Source organism: Onychomys torridus, chromosome 8, assembly GCF_903995425.1.
Source record: "Onychomys torridus chromosome 8, mOncTor1.1, whole genome shotgun sequence".
Classification (NCBI taxonomy): Eukaryota; Metazoa; Chordata; class Mammalia; order Rodentia; family Cricetidae; genus Onychomys; species Onychomys torridus.
Genome location: NC_050450.1, coordinates 16,650,911 through 16,671,458, shown reverse-complemented (window position 1 = coordinate 16,671,458; position 20,548 = coordinate 16,650,911). Strand labels below are relative to the sequence as shown.

The following is a 20,548-nucleotide window of genomic DNA, read 5'->3' as shown; positions in this document are numbered from 1 at the left end:
AAAGATCTTCCAGGAGAACATTATTTTTCATTGTTAGCTAGAAGGCTTCTCAATTTCCTCTGATGTGGAATGATAATGTATCTGAAGCTTTACAATCTTGTTTCTGAAGACCTTCATCCTTGAGATCACTCTCTCATTGCCTTTTGAAATAGAAAACATTATACTGTTGTGTTATGACCACACTTGCCAGGAAATGTCAGGTTTCTTATGAAACAACTACCTTGATGAGCCATAGTGATGGATGCTTGTCATCCCACACAGGCAAGAGGAATGCTGTTAAGTTCAAGTCCAGCCTGGTCTACATAATGAGGTCCACCCAGTCAGGTCAGGTTTTGAAAAGACAAAAACAAAAAACAATAGAAGTGGCTGGATATGGAGACACTAGCCTTTAATCCCAGCACTTGCAACAGAGAGGCAAGGAGATCTATTAATTTGAGGCCAGTCTGCTCTACAGAGCAAGTTCCAGGCCAGCCAGGGCTACATAATTATGAGAGTCTGCAAATAAATTTTTTTTAAAAGTAATAAAATAAAATAAACACATTCTTAAAGTCAGAAATCTGAGGATTAACAGATAATCACTCTTTTTCAATTCTTACTGAGCATGGGATAATGACTAATAAATCTTCCTACCCCCACAGGACAAGAACACAATCCTCTTTACTTCTAAAAAAAAAATGCGTGGGATTGCACTGAAAGATTTCATGTTGTTCTGCAACAGGAACAACTTACAAACAAGCCCTTCTGGACTTTCTCTGTAGAGAACTACCTAAGTACTAGGAGCTGAAAGACTCCACTCGTAATCACAGTAATGAGGTAATCATCAGATGAACTGCTTCCAGACCTGTATACACACTGCAAGGCTACAGCACTGGGCAACACTAGAATATTCTATTCGAGGAAAACCTAGAAACAATTCAAATGGGCATAGCACATTCACACATGTATTTGGCCAACTAAAGAGATTTCTATCATAGATACAATAAAATTATTGCATTAAAAGTCAACAGTGGTTTTTCTCAACAAGAGTAATGACCAGATTGGGATGCTAGATAATTCCAGAGGTGCTCTGTACAGAAATTTTGAATGATAAATAAATACATACATTTTGTGAAAACTTCAGATTTTATTTATTTATTCGTTTGTTTTGGTTTTTTTTGAGACAAGTTTCTCTGTGTAGTCTTGGTGCCTTTCCTGGAACTTGCTCTGTAGACCAGGTTGACCTCAAACTCACAGAGATCCTCCTAGCTCTGCCTCCCAGGTGCTAGGATTAAAGGCATGTGCCACCACCGCCTGGCCTGAAAACTTTAGTTTTTATAATATATAGGCTTTTCTGAATTTAGCTTATACTTCACGATAAAGTCTTGGCCTAGGGAGATGGCTCAGTGGGTTCAGTGTTTGGCAGGTAAGCATGAGGACCTGAATTTAAATGTCAGCACCTATGTAAAGCCAAGCATGGTGTAGGCACCTGTAACCACAGAGGTAGACACCATGCTCACTGGCTAGCCAGTCAAGCATAAACAGTAAGCACTAGGTTTAAGGAGAGACTCTGCCTCAAAGAATAAGGTGGAGCTGGGCACAGTGGTTCACATTTTAATCCCAGCACTTGAAGGCAAAGGCAAATGGATCTTCAAATTTGTGGTCTATAAATTACCTGGTTAACCAGCACTACACAGTAAGAGCCTGTTTCTAAAACAAACACAAAACCATCCCCTCCATCCCCGGAAAAAAAAACCACCAAAAAATGTTCTAGTGGATCTGTTTAGTTTTTTAAAGCATAAATCATACTTTGTTTCCCCCCTTTTCTAATATCTATTCCTCTTAATTCCATTTTCTTATCTTACTGCTATATAAATTTTATTTAGTAGGTTTAATAAATGTCAGATTTCTAGTTTGTTTTCAATTTTAAGAAATTACCATCAGTTTTTTTTTTTTTTACCATAATTCCTGAATAAGTTTAAGTTAAGGGACTGAGGTTATAGCTCTGTTGATAGAGTTGGCATTCACAGTGTCCTAGGGTTGCTGCCCCAGCTATCTCAACCTGGCATGGTGGGGCTTGCCTATAATCCAGCATGTAGGAATTAAAGGAAATCAGTCAGTTCCAGGAGAAAGGCCTTTTGATGACGTTAAGTCTTCATAGTTAAAAAAAAAAAAAAGTTTCTTTCTATTCATTCAAATCAACTTTTTTATCCTTTCAAATTTTCCACATAGCAGAAATTTATTCCTAGACATTTGATCTTTCATGTCACTGTTTCAGTGGGGTTTCCACTGTCTGCCTGCATAGATGAAAGCTACTCTCTGTTCATCAACTTGACAGCCATTACCTTAGTGAATGCTCTGTTCAGACATGCTCTACAGCTTCCCAGTACAGCCTACCATACATCAACAGAGTTTTCTCTCAAATCCTAATGCATCGCATCTCTTACTCATGTACTTGCAGTAGCCAGACCTGAGACGAGATGCTAGGTAGGAGCATGCCAGTGGGATTTTTCACTGTGGTCTCAGTTTCAGTGGGATGTCTCCAGTAAAGAGGCATTTTAGGGGCTGATGACAAAGGTCAGTTGTAGAATGCCTGCCTATAGTGAACCAAGTCCATCTGGGTCTAACCTCCAGCACTCATAAACAGGGTGTGGGGGCACATGCCTGTAATCCCTTAGGTGATAGAGGAAGGAGAATCAGAAGTTCTAGGCCAGCCTGGGATTCACGAGATTTTTTTTTTTCTTTAAAGAAAAAAAAGGCATTTTAAAATCAGGAACTGGGGGCTGGAGAGATGGCTCAGCGGTTAAGAGCACTGGCTGCTCTTCTAGATGACACTGGTTCAATGCCCAGCACCCACATGGCAGCTCACACCTGTCTGTAACTCCAGTTCCAGGGTACTCGACACCCCCACACAGACATACATGCAGACAAAACACCAATGAACAGTAAATAAAAATAAATTATATAAAAAAATAAAAAACCAGGAACTGTAGCTCAGCCATAGAATGCTTGTTGACTCTGCGCTGGGTCTGACCCCTAATACAGAAAAAACACACATTAACACTGGTTTAATCTCTTTAGAGATTAAAACTCATTACTAACTCACTGGACTGTGGTGGTATTGTGTAACCTAATAAACTTATCTGGGGTCAGAGAATAGAACAGCCACTAGATTTAGAGGCCAGAAAATGATGGCACACATGGCTTTAATCCTATCACTTGGGAGGCAGAAATCCATCCGGATCTCTGTGAGTTAAACAGCCAGGTATGGTGACTCACACCTTTAATCCCAGGAAATGATGGCAGGGAGCAAAAAGGTATATAAGGCTTGAGGACCAGGAACTAGAGCTGGTTAAGCTTCAGGCTTTCGAGAAGCAGTTCAACTGAGATCCATTTGGATAAGGACTCGGAGGCTTCCAGTCTGAGGAAACAGGATCAGCTGAGGAATTGGTGAGGTGAGGTGAGATGGCTGTGGCTTGTTCTGCTTCTCTGATCTTCCAGTACTCACCCCAATACCTAGCTCCAGGTTTGTTTTTATTAATAAGACCTTTTAAAGATTCATGCTACACTGGACCTTCTTATGAAGAAGGGACTTGAATATTATCATTTCAGTAACTATGAAAATGACCATAATTTTTTTATTGTAAGATATTAGTAAAAGTCTGTTTTAAAAATATATATATTTTATTTTATTTTATTTTATGTGTGTGGTGGTTTTAGGTCCATATATTTGAATGCTTAGTCACCAGAGAGTGGCACTATTTAAAAGGATTATGAGGATCAGGAGTTAGGGCCAGTGTGTCACTGGGGGTGGGCTTTGATTTCAAAAGCCTACACCAGGCCCAGGCTCTTTGTCTCCGCTAGATCAGGATGTAGCTCTTAGCTACTGCTCTGGTGCCTGCCTGGATGCCACTATGCTCTCCACCATTATGATAGTGGACTCACCTTCTGAAACTGTAAGCCAGCCCCCAATTAAATGCTTTCTTTTATAAGAGTTGCTTTGGTCATGGTGTCTCTTCACAGCAATAGAAGAGTCTAAGACAATGTGTATGGGTATTTTACTTACATGTATGTTTGTTTGTGCACCATATGCATGCCTGGTGTCCATTGAAGTGAGAAGAGGGAATTGGGATCCCTTAGAACTGTCGTTATGGATGGTTGTGAGCCACCATATGAGTGCTAGGAATCAAACCTTGGTCCTCTGCAGGAACAAGTGTTCTTACCTTCTAAGTCACTTCTCCAGCTCCCTTACCAGACTTTAAAAAATTCAATGAGACAGGAGATGGTGGCACATGCCTTTAATCCCAGCATTTGGGAGGCAGAGGCAGGTGGAGCTCTGTGAGATTAAGGCCAGCCTGCTCTACAGAGTGAGTTCCAGGACGGCCAGGGCTACACACAGAGAAACCCTATCTTGAAAAAACAGGAAAACATAAAAAATAAACAAATAAATAAATAAATGAATTCAATGAAAGAGTTTCTTTTATTTTGATTCTATTAGTAGACTTTTTAGTAATTAGTAAATAGTAAATGACTATTAAGTTGTTTTTGCATTCTGGAGATAAATCTTTGATTCACACATGGTAGAAAAATGGTACCATTGAAAAATATCATAATTTTTCAGGTTTCAGTGTTTTTTGTTTGGTTTTTGTAGACAGGGTCTCTCTGTGCAACCCTGGCTGTCCTAGAAAAGCAATTTCTAAAGTTTCCTTCTTTTTTTCTATATTCTGGTGTGTGTGTATTCTTTGATTTGAATTGTCTAAAATTTAATGATTTCAAAGAATTTTCTGTGAAATAGCTGGAAACTAAAAATATTTTCCCCATAGGTAGAAGCAAATCTTTTAGTAATTTAAATTCCCTTTATGGAAGTTGTGTTATGTGGTTTTAAATTTTGACTTAATAATTTCTTTTTTCTAAAACTAACACATGAATTTTTAGTTTTACATTAATGTCTGTTATTTTAATTTATCCTGCTTTCTTACATTTCAATCAGAAGTTTAATTACCATCATTAAAAAAATTAATACATATGAATTACACATTAAATAAAATGAAGTTATGAATTTTATTGAGAATAATTTTAGTTTTCATCAGATTGTTTTTCTTTTTTGTTTTATTCTGTTTGACAGGGTCTCACTATGTAACCATGGCTGGCCTGAAACTTGCTATGTAGACTAGGCTAGCCTCCAGTTCACAGAGACCCGCCCGTCTCTGCCTCCTGAGTGCTGTGATTACAGGCAATATGCCTAGCCCTCATCATAAATGTACATGAGGTTCTGATAGTGTTCTCTAAAAAATTATTCAACTTGTATTTGTTTTTCTTCTTTTGGTCTAAAATTTTTTCTGGGGCTGGAGATGTAGCTCAGTAGATAAGAGTGCCGCCTCAGTTGCACAGAGGCCTGGGTTCAATTTCTAGCACCACATAAAGCAGGCGTGCTAACACATCCTTGTACTCTCAGTACTCAGGTGAGAGGCACGGGGATGAGGAGCTCAGGGTCATCCTTGCCAACATAGTGAGCTTGAGGCCTGCCTGGGCTACAGAGATCCCATCTCAGGGAAAAAACCTCCTTTTCTCTCTCTGTCATTTTGTTAAAGCGACACAACACTGACTGTCACTATCACACAGGGCTGGGACCTCTCCTGCTCTGTTCTTCCTTCCCTGGTTAACAGAACAACCCCACCCCCCCCCCCCCCACCCCCATTACATTTCAGGTCAGATTGTCAAACTCCATTTAAAAAAATAAAAAATCTTACTGCTATCATCAAAGGAATTATACCAAATTCCAAAATCAATTCTCAAGTCTCATGAAAGTCCTCCGTATGGGGAAAATAGTCACCCATAGGTGCAAGTCTGTGGTGGGGCTCTATTGATGAGCTGGAAGAGAAACATGACTGTGTACTTGCACTTTGTTAGGTGTGAATGCTGCCTCAGCCTCTCCAAAGACGAAAAACAGACGTGCAGGCTGAGCGTGCCGGGATACACCTATCCGCTGAGAGGACACTGAAACCCAGTTCCTTCTGGGAGGCCGGATGTTTCCGCTTCTGTGGGACCACTTCCAGTGAGGCACTTCCGGTGTGGAAGCCTGGTCTTCCCGCTCGAAGGGAGCTCTCAGTGCTTGGAAAGGTGAGGTTGGAGACTGGCTGCGGATGGAGCTCCTAGGGCCCAAGGGAGGCCGGCCGGGCAGGCGGGAACTATTCTCTGTGGCTCACTTCGGAGTCAAGAAGCAGGAAGCTACCTCTGGTCCTCCCTGGCGGGCGCGCATGTCGCCATGAGTGACCAATCTAGTGTCCAGTGCTCGCTGGGAAATGTAGTTCCCTCCAAACTGTGAGGGGAAACCACCTGGTGGGCGTGGGACAAGCGGAGATGCTTTGGGAAGTTGGCCACACCACGTCGCCAGGGTTTCCTTTGCAGCATTCCCGCGGGTTCAGGACCTCCTGGCGTGCGCCCTGGGTGTGTCCGGTGCTGGTGTCCGCCCCTCCTTGATACTCTAGCGGAACCTGCGTGCTGGGCTGTGCTTAGGTTCCAGTTTACTAACCTCTACATTGTCATTGTATTTTAAAAGGAGTTTCCATTTCCCTACTCATTTTTGGCCTCTTACAGACTTTCTGACCTGGAACTCATGGCGGTCTCCTGCCTCAGCTTCCCGAGTGTGAGGAAAACAAGTCCGACCCACCAACTCCGCTCTTTCGTCTCTCTTTCCGTACTCAGTTTATTCCTGGTGAAGCACTAATGAAGTTTAGGACAATCTATGGGCACTGGTTGCTTTCCTCTGTTGTGGTGTTCGAATCCACTGGGAGAAAGCAAAGACTTGGACTCAACTCAAATTAGGATGAAATGAATTTATTCTTACTGTTAGCAGAAGGACTGCTGCCTTAGAGAGTGACCTGGAAGAGGGATTGGGGTGGGTTTTTAAGGCAGGCATCAGAAAGGTATGCATTACAAATATCCATGGAATCCACAGCTGGGCAGGAAAATTGTTTTACCCTATATAGTAATAAAGAGACCATTCTGCTCCTTTCCCATAGCGATAAGCAGGGTTTACAGAAGCAACAGCAACTGTTAATACCTCACAGCCCATTAGCATAGTCTTTTTTTTTTGGTTTTTCAAGACCTGGGTTTCTCTGTGTAGCCCTGGCTGTCCTGGAAATCGCTGGCCTCGAACACAGACTGCCTGCTTCTGCCTCCGAGTGCTGGGATTAAAGGCGTGCACTACCACCGCCTGGCCTATTCTGTTCTTAATCTGAAAACCACTAGGATCTCCCAGGCATTAGAGAGCAAAAGGTCAAGGGCCCATAGGGGATTCCTGGCTCCATATTAAGTTTCGTTAGTCATCACAGGGGGGCTGTGTAAATTATTACTCAGGTCAGAGCACTCCAATGACCGGGATAGAGCAGTTCATTTCTGGTTAAGCAAAAACACAGTGCCATCAGGTTAGAGCTGACTGTCACAGCCCCACACCTCCAGGAATGAAAGGACAGCCTCCATCAGGATGTCGAACTTTTTTCTTTTTAAACGTGCCAACACTAGGGGTTGGGGATTTAGCTCAGTGGTAGAGTGCTTGCCTAGCAAGCACAAGGCCCTGGGTTTGATCCTCAGCTCCACAAAAAACAAACAACAACAACAAAAAAAAAACCATGCCAACACTAATAGCCAACTCACTCAACCATGGCTTAAAATACAGAGTATGGAAACTATCAACAAAATGAGTAAACATGTACGTGTGTGTTGTTGTTTAAAAAAAAAAAAAAAAGCCAGACACAGCTGGGTGATGGTGGCGCACGCCTTTAATCCCAGCACTGGGAAGCAGAGCCAGGTGGATCTCTGTGAGTTTGAGGCCAGCCTGGTCTCCAAAACCAAGTTCCACTAAAGGTGCAAAGCTACACAGAGAAACCCTGTCTCGAAAAACCAAGGGGGGAAAAAAAGCCAGACATAATCTCAATGCTGGGGAGACAGACATTGGGGGGTTCCCTGAGGCTTGCAAACCAGCTATCCTACTCTGCTTAGCCAGTTTCAGGCCAGTGAGAAACCCTGTGCAGAAAATCAAAAAAAGGATGGTATCTGAGGTTGATCTCTGCTCTCCATATGTCATATACACGCACATTTACACACACATGAACACCATCATGCAAACAGGCACACACCATATGCATTCATGCATACACCCAAAAGTAATACTGTTACCCAGTAAAATATGTACAGCCTACCTTCTAAGCTATGGTTAAATCATTATATGTTAATGTAGTACAATACAATACAACCAATAAATAGAATAAATTAAAAGGCAAGTTACAAAAGAGTATTTTGTAATGATAAGAATAGCAGCAGTCTGCCTAAAGGAAGCTGATACATAATTCCCTTCAGGTATGAGATTTATTAGAATATAAGGGTCTCTCGGCCATGATTGGGCCTTGAGATGGAGGAAGAGTGTTGGAGATACAATGCATGCAATAGAGAGCTAAATGTGCTGCCTTTAAAGGCATCACCTTCAAAACCCAGAGAGGTCAAATTGAGAACTAAGCTGTTCAGTGGTAGTGCACACCTTTAAATCCCAGCTCTTGGGAGGCAGAGGCAGATGAATCTCTGTGAGTTTGAGACCAGCCTGGTCTATAGAGTTATATTTCCCTTTCTGCTTGCCAGTACTTTGCACACTCCCAAACTCCACCTCCCAGTGATGGCAGCTGGAGTCAAGGCTAGGAGTATCCAGAGTGATGATGTAAGTTTAGAATCTTCGGGGACTGTCAGGCAGTAGGTATGATTTGTTTCCAAATCTCACACTCTTTATGTCAGAGAAGTTGAGGTTGGGGTGAGCAGTTGCTAGATCAGAATTCCGGAAACTGCAGGAAGAATAAGAACACCTGGCTGGGGGTGGGGATCTTTAGGCTTCACTCTAGGTTCTCCCCATCTAAGGCAGAGGGGACAGGGACATTCAGGGACCTGGTATACTAAGGCTACTACTTGCCTTGATCTAGGCACTTACCAGCTTGTTCCTGAGCACCAGTCAGTTCTGGAACTACAGAGGGGGAAAGATGGAATAAAGAAAGTTCTAAGCATATTTATCGAGGGAGTCTGAATTATACTATCCCCACAAGAGAAGATAGGATTCTCCTGCTTAGGGCTCTGCATCCTAGGTTAGTTATAACCCATGGCCTCCCAGGCACCCTAGAGACTGAAGAGGTTACTTCAATGAACTAGGCAGACCCAGGGACCAAACAGAGCTGAGGGGGCCTTTTATGACCTGTCTGATGCCTCTGTTCTAGGTGTTTCCCCATCTTCTAGTTCCCCCAAAGCAACAGATAAAGAACAATTACAAAAACTCTTGGTTAGCTTATATCTCCACCACCATACTTACAAATGAAGGCTTCCATTTCAAGAGAGATCTAATTTTTCGTTTGTTGTTCTGAGAAAGGGTCTCATGTAGCTTAGGCATGCCTTGGGTTTGCTGAGGCTGAAGGTAATCCTGAGGTTCTGATCCCCCAGCTTCCACTTCTGGGTAAAGTACTATAGCATAGTCCTGTGCATTTCCACCATCCCATTTTAGGTTCATGTTGGGAATCAAACCCTGGGCCTGTAGTCTGCTAGACCAATGCCCTCCCCATTTTGCCTCATCCACAGCACTGAATGTTTCCATTTCAGAGCGCAGTGTTTCTGAAATGGAGGAAAGGGAACAGAGAGTTAGGTCAGAAAGAAGCTAGGCAGGGTCATAAAGGCTTCAGTAGGTGGGGAAGTGAACGGACAGGCTCTGGGCTGCGTGGATTCAGGGAGGAAGTGAGCAGGTGCTTCCCCTCTCTCTTCAGGCTTGCTCACCTGAGAAATACTGCATACTCTTCTCCACAAACTTTGATCTCTGATAGAGCAGGTGGATCTTTTCTCTGACATCTGGAGGAGTGACCAGTGGCTCAGAGACAGTCACCATCTTGGCCCTAGAGACAAGAGATTGTTGGCCAGAGAAGACAAGAGCAAGATGTAGCCTGAGTCCCTATGAGGTGATAGTGAGACCATCCCCACTAAATACACGCATCCCAGTTTGGGTGACACAAAGAAATCTTCCCTAGTCTCAAAGTTCTGACACTGGTCCTCAACTTCAGCTGCAGATCAGCATTTCTGGGCCACTGTTATAAAAATCACAATGAGTTTAAATAACAGCCTTCAAATTGAGTTACTCTCGCTATCAGAATTCTCTATGTCAAATTAATTATACTTCTCTGCTGTTGCTATTGAAAGAAAAAAGGGAAAAAGGAGTACCACTTCACACCTATTAGAATGGCCCCATGCCAGGGCGGTGGTGGCGCACGCCTGTAATCCCAGCACTCAGAGGCAGAGGCAGGCGGATTCTGTGAGTTCGAGGCCAGCCTGGGCTACAAAGCAAGATCCAGGAAAGGCGCAAAGCTACACAGAGAAGAAACCCTGTCTCAAACCTCCCCTCCCCACCCCCAAAAAAGAATGGCCCTTATAATGGCAGTAAAATAATAACAGGAAATTACAAGTTGACAGTGGAGAAATTAGCACTGTGGGTGGGAATGCAAAATGGTGCTTCTACCGTGGGAAATAGTATGCAGATTCCTTAAAAATTTTAAATAGATGGACATACAATGATTCTACTTGTAAGTGTAAAATCCGAGCAATTGAAAGCAGAATCTCAAGTAGCACTTGTATATCCCTGGTCATAACAACACCATTCCCAATAGCCCAAAGGTGGAAACAGTCCAAATGTCCATCAGTAAGCGACTAGATAAGGATGATGTGATGTCTGTGTACAAAGGAGTGTCACTTGGCAATTAAAAGGAGTGGAGTTCTGATTCATGCTACACCATGAACTGTGAAAACATTATATTGAATGAAAGTAAGCCGAAGGCTACAGGACAAACTTTTTATGATTCTGCTAATGTGCAGTATTTAGAACAGCCAGACTAAGAAACCGGAAAAACAGAATGGTGGTTGCCAGGCAATAAGGGACGGAGGATGAGGAATGAGTGTTTAATGGTACAGAGTTCCTGTGTGGAAGATGAAAAGGTTCTGGAGGTGGACAGTGATAGTATGTTCACAGTTAGATGAATGTATGAATATCAGTACACTGCAGACATAAAATAGCTGAAAATTTATGTTATGCATATTTTACTGGAAAAATAATTTTTAAAAAACACTAATGTCCAAGTCCCAACCCCAAGATTGAGACTTAATTGGTGTGGCTGTGGCTTAGACACCAACATTTTGTAAAGCTCCCAAGTAATGATGAGATGTAGCCTTTTCTATCTCATCTCTCTCTTCCCCTTGCCTGCTAGGCTTAGCCTACCTCCAAACTGATCCCCAAGGACTCCCTAAAAGTGCTTGAGGCCAGAGGCCAATGTCATAAAACAAGTGGCATGGGATGCAATCCATTCAAGAGGATGCAAAGAAGCATCTGTGTCAGCAGGACTGGAATAAATCCCTTCTCAGTATTCCGTTCATGTCCTACACACTCCCACCTGGCCAAGCTCCCACACAAATCCAGAAAGGTTGATCTCAGGAAGCTTAAGGAAACAGGAGTCCTCAATTACAGACCCAGGTCTTTCCTAGGACTGTCCCATCCAAATACTTCCTGCAAGACACCAAAGGGGACACCATGGGACATCTGCAATGTGTACCTGTGCAACGTGACTCCAATGTCCTAGGAGAGAAGAGAGGGAAGCTCTCAGTTACCAGTCTCTAAGAGTCTGTGATTCCCAGGCTGCAAGATGCTCTCTGGTCTTTCAAGGACTCCCAGTCATAGGGTACCGACAAATAGGAACTTTCCTCCTTTATTGTAATTCTAACCACAAGGGTAGAAACCCTGCCAGAGCCCACTGTTCAACTGCATTGCAGTTTGTTTATCTTTTCTGGGCGATGCCAGGGGCATCTCAGATGCTGAGATGTTCTGGGCTCCCAAGAGACCTTATAAAAGAGATGTGAACCCAAGAGGCATGGGTCATTGAGACCAAGTCCCGTGCCAGACCTCAACGGCCTTGCTTCCTGCCTTGAGCAGTGACAAGAGTCTGAATTTCCCACTGGGCACAACAGGTAGGGAAAGGCCGAGCACACACACACCCACCTGCATCAGCTTCCACTCTGGCTGGTCTTGCTTGGCCTCTAGTTCTCCAATAATTTCATCCAGGAGGGCAATGTCTCGGGAAATTCGGGTGTCATATGTCTCTCGGACTTTGCCAATGGTCTGGCCTAGCTCCTGTAGCCAGGTCACAAAGAGTTGCTCTTGCTGCTCCAGGAATTGGTACAGCTTCTCTAGCTGACATGAAATCCTCTGCTGCTGGGTTTCTGTTTGTTTCTGGGGAACATAGAATTGGGAGATGTATGGGTGTGGGCTGGAAGTATATATCTAGGGATACCCTCAAAACCCACCTCACAGTGATGGATGAGAGGCAGGCTTCCTCAGTGTGAAGTTTGAGTGAGAACGGCCCCCATAGGCGTGCATGTGTACCATATGTGTGCCTGGTGCCCTCAGAAGTGAAAAGAGGGCTTCAGATGCCCTGGAACTGAAGTTGGGGTGGCTGTAAGCCACCATTTAAATAAATACTGTGACTTGAGCCCGGGTCCTCTGCAAGAGCAGCCAGTGCTCCTAACTGCCGAGCCATCTCTCCAGCCCCCGTCTTCACAGCAATTTAAATGTAACCAAGATTCTCAGCCTCTTAGAGACCTGGGCTCCAGAATAAGGAGCAGTCTGTATGGAACTTTCCAGAACAGACTGAGCATAAAAGGGGCTAGCTAGCTCTTGGGAAAATCTGCTGAATATGGTGCTAGCTTCAGTGATTTCCCCTCCAAAATTTCCATGTTGAAGTCCCAGTACCTCAGAATATGATTTTATCTGGAGGTAGGACACTTGTGGATTTATTTAGTTAAGATGAGGTCATTATTTGGGGCTGTGGGGTGCACGTCTTTAATCCCAGCACCCGGGAGGCAGAGGCAGGCAGATCTCTGAGTTTGAGGTCAGCCTGGTCCATAGAGTGAGTTCCAGGACAGCCAGGGCTACACAAAGAAACCCTGACTAAAAAAACAAACAAATAATCAAAAAAGAGGTCATTATAGTAGGTTGACATCCAGGCCATCCAGGAGTATATAATGAGATCTAGTCTCAAAAAGCCAAAAAATGGGAGCTGGAGGATTTATCTCCAGGATAAAACCCCTTCCTAGAAAATACAAAGTCCTAGGTCCTATCCCTAGAACTGGGGGAAAAAATCCAAAAGTCAATACAGTTTTTATAAAATTTATAAATAAAAATTATGTTATTATTACTACTGTCATCTAAGACAGGATCTCACTATGTAGCCCTGGCTAGCCTGGAACTTGTTATGTAGATCAGGCCGGCCTCAGACTTGTGGCAGTTTTCCTACCTTTTCCTCCTGAATGCTAGGATTACAAGTGCATGTCAACACTACCAGATTTGTTGCTATGTGTGGGAGTCTAATGTAGCCCATGGGACTTGCTGTGTTAATGATGAACTTGAATTGATCCTCTGGCCTCTACCCTCCAAATGGTGAGGTCACCCGTGTGCCCCCACATCTAGTTTTTACCACACTGGGGATGGGACTTGGGGCCTCATTGGTCCTGTGTTTCCACTCTCCCGGCTGAGCTACATCTTCAGCTGCAACAATAATTCTATAAACAATACAGAGAGTTTTTGAAGTGATCTCTCTAGTTTCTCTAAGCTCTTTAGTTGTAAGAAGGAGAGAATGAGCAGCCCTTGGAGGTGGCCCTCTCCCCTGACATGGAGCTGCAAGAAGGAATGAGCTCACCTTAAACCTCCCTACCATCCCACTGAGACCACCTCTGCTGCCCTGTGAGTCAGGGCAGAGCCTCAGGGACCATTGCACATGCTCCCTCCTCTTCCCTGCAGGTGTAAAGGGGCAAGGACTGGCTGCTGGGACTCACCAGGAAGTTCTTTGTCTTCTTATCTCCCTGTTGTAGTTTGTGTTTCTCCACACATCCCCTCAGCTCCCTCAGACGCTCCAGCTGCTTCTGGATTTGCTCCTGGAGAAGAATGTGGGTTTAGATGCTTACATTTGACTCTAGCCGTTTCAGTTCTAGAGGGAAGAATCTACTTGTGGAAGCAGAGCTGGGGTGCTGCAATTGGGAGCAAGAGGAGGGTTTTGGGAAAGAAATGGTGTGAATCCATCACCAAGGGGTCCCCATGGGGGCTCTGGATCCATTCTCAAAACCAGTGACCTTGGACTTCTGAGCAATATGAATTACCAGTTCCTTCTTCGCCCTCCTAGTCTGTCTTGCGTTTTGAACATTTAGAGCCAGGAATCCTGACTAACACAGCCACATCCCAGAGAGGTTGGATGAAGAAGAACACAAGCAGAGGCATCTACGTGGGAGTGAACACCTACTTTATACTCCAGTGCAGCCTCCTCCATGGGACGCACTCGATGGCCTTGATGTTCCTGACTCAGCCTGCAGATGAGGCATATGGGCTCCCTGTGGTCCTCACAGAAGAGCAGCTGCACCTGCTTCATGTGACGTGGGCACTGTGGTAGGGGCTGGGGGCTCTGGTCTCCACAGTTCTTTCCTGCAAGTGAACGTTGGCACTGGGAGCATATGGGTGAGCATTTGCCTGGGGCCTTGGGATCCCCAGGAGCAATGGAGCAGCTGCAGAAACTTTGCACACAGGTACCAGCATGCGGGTCTCCTTTCTGGGTGTGGCAAAGAGGACATGCAGCCTTGTCCTGTGACCTTCCTGGAGACACAGCAGTGGGAAAAAAAAAATCTCAGTGACAAACCCAAGATAGTTACAAGAGAGCAGTTGTTCATAGGATGCACACATTCTCAGTTAGAGTTGGCCACTTCCCAGCATGCTCTTCTCTGACTTCCATCCAAATGAAGCTATAAACAGGCCACTGAGGCTGAGAGCTGAGGGCGAAGCTTTTCTAGGCCCTCACATTCTCCGGCATTTATTTTGTGAGACACTTGTGGCCCTTTGCTATAAAGCCTATGCTTTCCCCCTTTTGCAGATACAGATCTAGTGGCTCATTTAAAAGAAAGCAAACCATGCTGACAGCATTTGCTTTTGTATTTCAAACCACCACAGATTGCCCACAACTCAAGCAAGAGCTCTTAGGAATGGTCACTGTGTGCCTCATGGACAGGTCTTCACTCCTAGCAGAAAATCTGGCCAGAGAATATAATATGGCAAGCATTTGAAACGTGTGTGTTGGGTGAGTCCTCTGCTCCCATTCAAGAAATAAAAGCAAAGCAAGGGACTTTATAAAGCTAGGAGGAGAATCTCACAGTGAGGACATAGCAGTTATGAAAGTTCTGCTCCGAGATTATAGGCAATGTTGTTTCTGCGTCAGAAACAACAGAGACACAAGAAGAAATAGAAACACACACACAATCCATTAGCTCTTCCTTCCTCCTCCCTCCCAGCCCCAGGGATTTGCCTCACAATCAAACATCATAGTGTTCCATAAGGACCCTTTTGCGTGACAGAATAAACTGTTTGCCTACACAGCTGCCCCTCCACCTCACTCCTCACTCCAGATTCGCAGCCTCCTGTTAGCAGAAGCCATTGATCAAATTCCAGTCAAAGGGAAGTGAGCGAGAACAAATGACTTGTAGAAACCTTTAAAAACTTTCTCTACATCATGATGTCCCTTCTGTCACTCCATACTCTTGAATGGAGCCAGGGGCTTATAACCTCTGAGGCTATGAATTTCAGGGGAAAAAAAAAAAACTTGAAGCAGAAAAACAGCTCAGCAGAAGTTTAGTTGTGGTCACACAAATGACTCACGTCTGTATGAAAGAGGAACAAACTTGTGTATTATTCATCTGAGCTGGTGGTTTCTATTTCTCACAGACAACACAATCCTGATGACTAATTTCCCAGTAAGAGGGTTTGGGGTCAACATCTTTCCCACTGCTCAGAGAAAGGTGGTTAGCAGAATCTCTGCCCCAAGACTACACTGTGGAGTCACTGTGGGAAAAGAATGTTTTAACCCCCTCTTTTTATATTCTTAACCTAGCCTGTGGCTCTATCCAAAAACTTCTGAGAGCTCAGGCACCAACTGAAATCGGATGCAACCCTTTGTGCAAGATGTGAAAATGTGCATCCTCCTGGGCCTGCGTCATGTTTGCAAAGGGACCCCTGGAGGCAACCAGGTATCCCAGCAATATAAATGTGATAAGAATAAAAGGAAATTCCGGAGAGCAGGGGAGGATACCTTTACAAGCTGTCGATCCTAAGGATGCTGGGTCTTCTGGGGCTTGGGCTGGTTTTCCACACAGTGGCAAAGGCTCTTCTGGACCGCAGGACTCACAGCACGTGCTGGCTGCCATCTTCCCCGAGCTCCCAGGGATCTCTGGACTCCCAGTTCCATTTTCCTTCCAGGATGTAGTACATTTCTCCTCTCCAGTCAACGATGTTTTGGAAGGTGTGTTCCTGAATGTTTCTTCATTGGGGACCATGGAAGGTTCTGGATTCTCTGAGCCCTTTTCTAGAGCCCCAGTAGGCCCTTCATTCAGGACGGCTATTCTCAGGGAAGAAGGAGCCAAGTGTGGATTCCCATCCGTTGTCTCCTCTGGAGTCAGAAGACCTTCTGAATCTGGGGGTTCTCCTTGGCTTGAATAAGTAGTAATTTCAAGACTTTTAGGTCGCTTCTTTCCTGAAGGCAGATATGCTTCAGCTTTCTTGCAATCTCTCTTCCCTGGGACATTGCTGCAGAGTCCCTGCAGCCTTCCCGCAGAGCTGGCATTCCTGCGGAGCTGGGCACTTGCCCTGCTCTCCTTGTCCCCTGGGGACTGGGTAGTGCCCGGGTTTCTTCTATGGGGTGGTGCTGTGCCCCTGGCCCATGGCTTGGGCTGTGAGTCCATGCTTTCAGGGCCCCTTGGATCTCTCCTTTTGACTAGAGACTTCTTCTGGGACCCCTTCTCCACTTCAGCCTGGCTGGGTAGCAGGCCATCCGATCCATCACCACTCTGCCTTGTCCCATCACCTTCCGGGACATCTGGTACCTTCACACTCTTGGGCTTATTCTCTCCAGAAGACTGGACAGGACCACCAATTCTATTTTCTTCAGTTAAATGTTCTAGAAAGACAGTCAGATAAAGGCATGAAGCTATCCTACATTCAAGGCTGAGGCTGGAGGAAGGAAGAAAGAATCTCCTCAGAAGTTACTAAAAGGAAAAGCACAGAACATTCTAGACAACAGCAGCTCAATTACACAGGATCATAAAATATAAAGTAAAATAAGCCAGGCGGTGGTGGCACATGCCTTTAATCCCAGCACTTGGGAGGCAGAGCCAGGCAGAATATATATATATATGAAGCTGGCTTATTGTTATGGATGAATGTATGATTATAGATGTGAAAATTGATTTATAAAGCAAAGCAATAAAGAAGAATTAAAGCAGACCAGCTCGGTGAGTAAAGGCACTTGCCAACGAGCTTGATGACTGAATTTGACCTCCAGAACCCACAGAGGGAAAGGAGAGACATAATTCCTTCAAGTTGTCCTCTGACCTCTATATGTGTAACATGGCATGCTAACACTCACTTGTATGTATGCAGACAGACACAAATACATATATAAAATATAATTAAAAATAAAAATTAATGAAGGCGGCTGGAGAGAGAGAGGTGGCTCAGCAGTTAAGAGCACTGGGGCTCTTCTACAACCCCAGATTCAGTTCCCAGTGTCCACATGGGTGGCTCACAACCGCCAGTAATTCCAATTCTAGGGAACAGGATGCCCTCTTGAACCAGGCATGCAAGTGGCACACACACATACTTGCAGACAAAACACCCGACACATAAAATTAATTAATTAGTAGGGACTTATAGGTGAATCTTTTTCATTCATTACACAAGCTGAAGGAAATCCCAGGTCACAAAGATAAGTTTAGAAAGCACTCGAAAACAAATTGGAGTGTGTGTGGTGGTGCACACCTTCTGATTGCAGCAATCTGGACACCGGGGTAGGTGGATCGCTATGAGTTTGAGGCCAGCCTGATCTTCATAGTGAGGCCCTATCTAAAAACCAAAACCAAAAAAAGAATAAAAATAGCAAGCAACCTTGCCTGAAATTTCAGAATGTTGCTGTTTAAAAGGCTTAATTCTAAAGTCTATATAATGAAGATAATCTCTAATCAGCAACCTATGTTTAATTCGAAGAAACCTTTCATTAAAAGTAAAAACTGTTTAAATATGCTTGCAAAGTATGCTAAAGAAGAATTCTAGCCAGGCGTTGGTGGCGCACACCTGTAATCCCAGCACTCGGGAGGCAGAGGCAGGTGGATCTCTGTGAGTTCGAGGCCAGCCTGGTCTACAGAGCTAGTTCAGGACAGGCTCCAAAGCTACAGAGAAACCCTGTCTCGAAAAACAAACAAACAATCAAAACAAAACAAAACAAAAAGAAGAAGAATTCTAAACTGAAATTAGGAAGTTAATGAGATTTTCAGCCATGTTAGTATGGTTGGATTTCCAGCCCTTTCTGCTAACCTAATGTTTGTCTGGGCATGTGTATTAATTGAAAAATGGAGTAAAGAATTCTCTAGGAACAGGCATTCCAGCTCTGCCTGTCCTGATTCTGACCCACATTCAGAATATCAGTTTTTATTTTTAAAGCCTTTAGGTGCTGTGGGAGCTTCAGTCAGCAGGCGACAAAGGCCAGAGAGGGACAAGATGTGCTGGATTGGCATTGCAGTGGACAGAGGCTTCCCAGCCGTTAAGCTAGAGAGCTTGGGTGTGAGCATTGCTTCCCTTCTCCACCAGCAGCCATCGTGGCTGGGAAGCGGCTTGGCCACTTACCTGGGCCTGTGGCCTTACGAAGCTCCTCTGCTAGGAGACGCTGGTTGGTGGCCCTCAGGATCTGCAGGGTCAGCCTTACAGCGTACTTCTCCCCATAGTAGGTGAGCAGCAGGCTGGCCAGCTTAACTGGCCTGGCCATCTGCAGATGACCCCGGGGGATGCGGGAGTGGCCCTTCTCCAGGCTGGTGTTCTGTAGCTTGAACTTGAACTTTTCAAAGTCATAGGGCAGCAGCTCCTCCAGGGTGTTTAGCAGATGGTCACCAAGGGTCCTGGCCATGGTGCTGGCCAGGAGGGACTGCAGCCGGCCACGTGGCTTCTGGTGGAAGATAAAGACCTCTCTCTTGAAACTTCAGAACAAGCAAGAAACAGCTTGTGAAATAACGGACAGGGTACAGGAAACACCACAGGCTTTGGTGGGAACTGAGACTGCCGGGGAGGGCGTGTCCGGGGTCCGGCCTGCCACGTCTTTTCTTTGAACTTTCATAGGATTTCCAATGGGGAGGGATTTGCTTGGCCAGCCTATGCCCTGGTTGAACAAAAGGCAGGCTAGACTGTAGAGGGTAGGGGGTGGGATCGGGATCCAGACCTTTCAGCTGCTCTCTTGCTCTTTCTTGTTCTCAAGACCCTGGGCTGATGGAAGAGGAGAGAGGTGGCCTTGCTCAGAGTTGGCCCCTCTGGCCAACTGCTTTCTTTGGACTCTTGGGGTTTAGTTTATAGACCTTAAAGCCAGCAACAGGTGAAGGGACAGACAGCAATAAATCCCGATAAGCTTTGCCTGGGCCTGCTCAAAAAAGCAGAAGAGGCCAGAAGGACAGTGGGATGCATTTCCAGTCCGTCTATCCAGCAGCCCAAAGTCCTCATGGTGGCACTGAGGACCACCATTCTCATGCATCTGTCCCCACAGCTGACTTGGCCCTTGCTCCCTGGGCATCAGGATGTTTTTCTCTGCACCCTTTGAAATATATTTTCTAGGCACTTGCCAGGATGCTTGAGGTGCGAGATTGGAGAGGTGCAGGCATCCTTTGGTACTTGCGGTTGAACCAGGGTGAGCCTCTCAAAGTGGTTCCAAAGCCAATAGGGATGCATGGGGCGGGGGGGGGGGCGGGGGCGGGGGCGGGGGCTGAACTCTACTTCATTTTCCTGTTTCAGCCTTTATTTTTGTCCTCGGTCTTTCATTTTGAAAATTTTCAACCTACAGAAAAATGGAGAGTACAAGGCACACTTCATATCCTTTACATAGGTCCTCTAACTGCTTCTATTTTACATTTCCTGCTCCATCCTTCACTGCTTCCTTTAACCATTTGATAATAAATGAAAGGTATTATTATGTATTGTCCTAAACACCCTAGATATCTGTGATGGCTTGTCTTGGTTGTCAGAGTGGCATGCTTAGGGAAGGTAACCTCAACTGAAATACCTCTTCTATCAGATTGGCCTGTAGGCTCGTCTGTGGGGCATTTGTCTTGACTGCTAGCTGATGGAGGAATGCACAACCCATTGTGTGTGACACCATTCCTAGGCAGGTGGGTTTGGCATGTACAAGAAATGTAGCTGAATGTGAGCCTAGGAGCAAGCCAGGAAGCAGTGCCTCTCTGCCACTTCTACTTCAAGCCCTTGCCTTTATTTCCTGTCTTGGCTTCCTTTGGTCATGGACTGTAAACTGGAAGATGAAATAAACCCTTTCCTTCTTCAATTGCTTTTGGTCATGACGTTTATCCCAGCAATGGAAACCAAACTAGGACAATGCCCTAAATACTTCTAATAATGTAGTAGGGCAGGCCCATAGGGTCAAGGAAATTGGCT

The 20,548-nt window shown here is 44.9% G+C and overlaps 1 protein-coding gene across 1 annotated transcript; it reads right to left on the bottom strand.

The window, feature by feature from the left end:
* Window positions 1-8,860: 8,860 nt before the first annotated feature.
* Mefv (MEFV innate immuity regulator, pyrin) lies at window positions 8,861-19,022 on the bottom strand. The gene is made up of 10 exons (XM_036194546.1): window positions 18,746-19,022; window positions 16,143-17,024; window positions 16,006-16,074; window positions 14,331-14,677; window positions 13,870-13,968; window positions 12,038-12,268; window positions 11,595-11,617; window positions 9,778-9,893; window positions 9,323-9,618; window positions 8,861-8,875 (listed from the first exon to the last, which is right to left on the bottom strand). Exons 1-10 carry the CDS (start codon window positions 19,020-19,022, stop codon window positions 8,861-8,863), a joined length of 2,355 nt encoding a protein of 784 aa, XP_036050439.1.
* Window positions 19,023-20,548: the final 1,526 nt, after the last annotated feature.